The sequence below is a fragment of the Ovis canadensis genome, chromosome 5, assembly GCF_042477335.2.
Source record: "Ovis canadensis isolate MfBH-ARS-UI-01 breed Bighorn chromosome 5, ARS-UI_OviCan_v2, whole genome shotgun sequence".
NCBI classification, from domain to species: Eukaryota; Metazoa; Chordata; class Mammalia; order Artiodactyla; family Bovidae; genus Ovis; species Ovis canadensis.
The window spans coordinates 54191432-54196445 of NC_091249.1; the positions used below are offsets into that span (position 1 = coordinate 54191432).

General features: G+C 34.9%; 1 protein-coding gene across 1 annotated transcript; it reads right to left on the reverse strand.

Annotated features, from left to right (window-relative positions):
• Positions 1 to 3555: 3555 nt before the first annotated feature.
• On the reverse strand, positions 3556 to 4434 carry LOC138441584 (olfactory receptor 2AJ1-like). The gene has a single exon (XM_069592706.1). It carries the CDS (start codon positions 4432 to 4434, stop codon positions 3556 to 3558), a length of 879 nt encoding a protein of 292 aa, XP_069448807.1.
• Between the last annotated feature and the right edge of the window lie 580 nt (positions 4435 to 5014).

A 5014-nucleotide genomic window follows, 5' to 3' on the forward strand; every position in this document is an offset into this window, starting at 1 on the left:
TAAAAATTAGGTCATATTCAAGTCTTTAATCCATTTTTGGTTGATTTATATGTATGGTATGACATAGTTGTCTAGTTCCCTTTTTTAGTGTGTGGCTTTTTAGGACTGCAGTACTATACCACTGCAGGTCTTATATAGACACTGCTGCTGCTGCTGCTAAGTCGCTTTAGTCATGTCTGACTCTGCGGGACGCCGTAGATAGGGCCCTACTGTCTCTGGGATTCTCCAGGCAAGAACACTGGTGTGGGTTGCCATTTCCTTCTCCAATACATGAAAGTGAAAAGTGAAAGTGAAGTCACTCAGTCGTGCCCGACTCTGTGTGACCGCATGGACTGCAGCCTACCAGGCTCCTCTGTCCATGGGATTTTCCAGGCAAGAATATTGGAGTGGGGTGCCATTGCCTTCACACAAGGGTTAAATATCTTTAATCTAGCTGATGTATTTCCAATTTACATTTAAAAGGCAACAACCACTGAAAAGATAAGTGAAAGTACAAAATAAATGATGTGGAGTAATAATATTTCTTAATAATAAAATTACTCAATGAAAGCTTTATAAATACAAATATGCAATTTATGGCCACAGCATAGAACTTAAGAGAATTAATGGATGGGCTATTTTTTAATACATTGCTAAAGGTCATGTATTCAAATATGTCAATAAGTCAAATATGTAAAAATATATAAAGATCAGAAATAATAAATGGGTAAGTATAGTATGAAAAAATCCAAAATAAAAATGTTTACATAACACACACACAAGGAAAGTTTACAAATCAACTAAAACTAAATGAATAAATATATCTCTTAATTATAATAAGGTCTCTATCATTTGCTAACTTAATAAAATGAAAAGTATTAAATCATATATACTAAATTTATGATTTGGATTGTATAAACTATACATATACATACATGCATTTATTTGTTATGTTATAAATGTATATAACTCATCAATTTGATAAGAACAGAAACATTAAAAAATAATTATTCCCTTGGATTCATTATTTCCACCTGTGAAAATTTATAAAGAAAAAAATATTTTGCACAAAGTGGGACCCTTAATAGAAATAAATCTATAAATTGAAAAGAAATGCTATGACAAATTTAAAAAATAATTAAGTATACTGGTATTATTAGTTAAGACAAATTACTATAGGTAATTAGCTAAATATTATCCAAGCTAAACTATTGTGGCTATAACAATTAGTAAAACAAAGACACACCAGTTCCTGGATAAAATGGTGAGAATAAGAAGAAACTCTTGTGTTTGTGAGCCACACTTGAATCATATGTTCAAAATTAAATATGTTATAGTAACAATTGAAAAAAGAAAGTTCTGACCAATGTATTATAAATATTGACTTAAATATTGTTACAACACAGTGGTTTAAGGAAAATTACTTTAAAATGTAGTAATCAATATAGTGAAAATGAGGATACTACCCAAAGCAATCTACAGATTCAATGCAATCCCTATCAAGCTACCAGCGGTATTTTTCACAGAGCTAGAACAAATAATTTCAAGATTTGTATGGAAATACAAAAAACCTTGAACAGCCAAAGCAATCTTGAGAAAGAAGAATGGAACTGGAGGAATCAACTTGCCTGACTTCAGGCTCTACTACAAAGCCACAGTCATCAAAATAGTATGGTACTGGCACAAAGACAGACATATAGATCAATGGAACAAATTAGAAAGCCCAGAGATAAGTCCACACACATATGGACACCTTATCTTTGACAAAGGAGGCAAGAATATACAATGGAGTAAAGACAATCTCTTTAACAAGTGGTGCTGGGAAACTGGTCAACCACTTGTAAAAGAATGAAACTAGATCACTTTCTAATACCACACACAAAAATAAACTCAAAATGGATTAAAGATCTAAACATAAGACTAGAAACTATAAAACTCCTAGAGGAGAACATAGGCAAAACACTCTCCTACATACCTCACAGCAGGATCCTCTATGATCCACCTCCCAGAATTCTGGAAATAAAAGCAAAAATAAACAAATGGGATCTAATTAAAATTAAAAGCTTCTGCACAACAAAGGAAACTATAAGCAAGGTGAAAAGACAGCCTTCAGAATGGAAGAAAATAATAGCAAATGAAGCAACTGACAAACAGCTAATCTCAAAAATATACAAGCAACTTATGCAGCTCAATTCCAGAAAAATAAATGACCCAATCAAAAAATGGGCCAAAGAACTAGACATTTCTCCAAAGAAGACATACGGATAGCTAACAAACACATGAAAAGATGCTCAACATCACTTATTATTAGAGAAATGCAAATCAAACCCACAATGAGGTACCACTTCACACCAGTCAGAATGGCTGTGATCCAAAAGTCTGCAAGCAATAAATGCTGGAGAGGGTGTGGAGAAAAGGGAACCCTCTTGCACTGTTGGTGGGAATGCAAACTAGTACAGCCACTATGGAGAACAGTGTGGAGATTCCTTTAAAAATTGCAAATAGAACTGCCTTATGACCCAGCAATCCCACTGCTGTGCATACACACCGAGGAAACCAGAACTGAAAGAGATACATGTACCCCAGTGTTCATCGCAGCACTGTTTATAATAGCCAAGACATGGAAACAACATAGATGCCCATCAGCAGATGAATGGATAAGAAAGCTGTGGTACATATACACAATGAAGTATTACCCTGTCATTAAAAAAAATACATTTGAATCAGTTCTAATGAGATGGATGAAACTGCAGCCGATTATACAGAGTGAAGTAAGCCAGAAAGAAAAATACCAATACAGTATACGAACACATATATATGGAATTTGGAAAGATGGTAATGATGACCCTGTATGTGAGCCAGCAAAAGAGACACAGATGTGTAGAGCGGACTTTTGGACTCAGAGGGAGAGGGAGAGGGTGGGATGATTTGGGAGAATGGCATTGAAACATGTATACTATCATGTAAGAAATGAATCGCCAGTCTATGTTTGATGCAGGATACAGGATGCTTGGGGCTGGTGCACGGGGATGATCCAGAGAGATGATATGGGGTGGGAGTTGGGAGGGGGGTTCATGTTTGGGAACTCATGTACACCTGTGGTGGATTCATGTCAATGTATGGCAAAACCAATACAGTATTGTAAAGTAAAATAAAGGAAAAATAAAAATTTATAAAAAAATAAAGTGTAGTAGAGAATCAGTATTACTTAGGATTCACATTTTTTTCTATTGTCTAAGTTTTTTTTAAAGACAGTTATTTTTTATATTGATTACTGATTGGCAAATTGCTGACACTGCATTTTTGTTAAAAGATTGGTGAGGATCTTATGAAGCATAGAAGGAAGGCAAGCTATGTTTCATTAGCAGTCCACTAAAGATAAGGTGAAGTGGTTTGACCATGAGATGTCTACAGAAAAGTACCATTTGTTGACTATATATTTCTCATCTCTGTTACTGTAAAATCCTTCTGTAACTAAGGTCAATTCTTTCTTCTCCTATTCTCAGTAGATATCAACTTATTTGGTTATTTTTCTTCTCAATACTTTCCTGAGGGCTCCAGACATCTCTTTGTTTCTCAGGCTGTATTGAGGGGATTGAGCATGGGAGTGAGGATGGTGTAGAAGATAGAGACCACTTTGTCCTGATCAGCAGTGTGATAGGATTTGGGGAGAAAATATTTGATGATGGCAGTTCCATAGAAAAGAATCACCACAATCATATGGGAAGAACAAGTTGACAAAGCCTTCCTCATCCCCATGTTTAATTCTAATTTCAAAACAGTGGAGAGAATCTGCCCATATGAGGCCATGATGGCAGATATTGGAAAGAGGAGAAATATAACACCACTGATAAAAAGACCATTTTCATAAAGAGAAGTGTCAGCACAAACAAGTTTCAGGAGAGCTGGGATCTCACAAAAGAAATGATGGATTTCTCTGGAGCCACAAAAAGGAAGATTCAGAACATAGACAACATGGACGAAGGCATTGATAAGTGCACCCAGCCAAGTGCCAGCCACCATGAAAATGCAAACTGTAGGGCGCATGAGAATGGAGTAGTGAAGGGGATGGCATATAGCCACATAGCGATCGTAAGCCATGACTGCCAGGAGAAGGCACTCTGCTCCCACCAGAGTCATGAAGAGGAAGAGCTGGATTCCACAATTAGTATAGGAAATGTTGTTTCGTCCAGACAAAAAGTCAATGGCTATCTTGGGAATAAAAGTAGAGATATACAAGAGGTCCATCAAGGAAAGTTGACTGAGAAGAAAGTACATAGGAGTATGGAGATTAGAGTTCAACCAAATTAGTATCACCATCATAATGTTGACAATAAGGGCCACAAGAAAAACTAGAAAGATGAAAGTAAAAAGTAGCTTGGGGACCAGGATGCAGTGAAATAGCCCCAGGAGAACAAAGTCAGTTCCAGTGGTCCTGTTGTTCCATATCTCCATTCTGTCCATCCCAGTTCATTTCCTTGGGTAGAGTTTACAAATACCTTTAGGTCCACATTTATTTTACAGTGTATCACTTTCATTTTCTTTCTTAGAAATATCAATGATATATTTTATGTATAAAAGTTTTGACTACATTTAATTTTATGTCTTTACCACAGAATGTTGTCACTATCACAACTTTACTGCAAAAGTTCTTAAGACAGTTTTATAAGTACTTCTGAAGAAGTACTCTACACTTGCAGTATTTTAACAAAAATGTAAACTTTTTGAAATTTTCTAAGTGCAATTTAATTAAAAGAATAAAAAGTATTTATCTGCATAGATCTGCCTATTTACTATAAAAAATTCAACACATATTTAAAGTCATTCCATGGTTTTGCTTAGTTCTAATTTCCAAGTACTAAAGATAAAATAAAGATTTCAATATTAAGTTAATAAGTAATATTCTACACACCTACAGAAAATATGTTGAATGTTTACATATGTCATGTTTTGATCATTATAACTGCTTTCAAAGATAATTTTCTTTGATTTCAAAATATGAATTTGACTCTGAAAGAGATCAACTAACTTATAC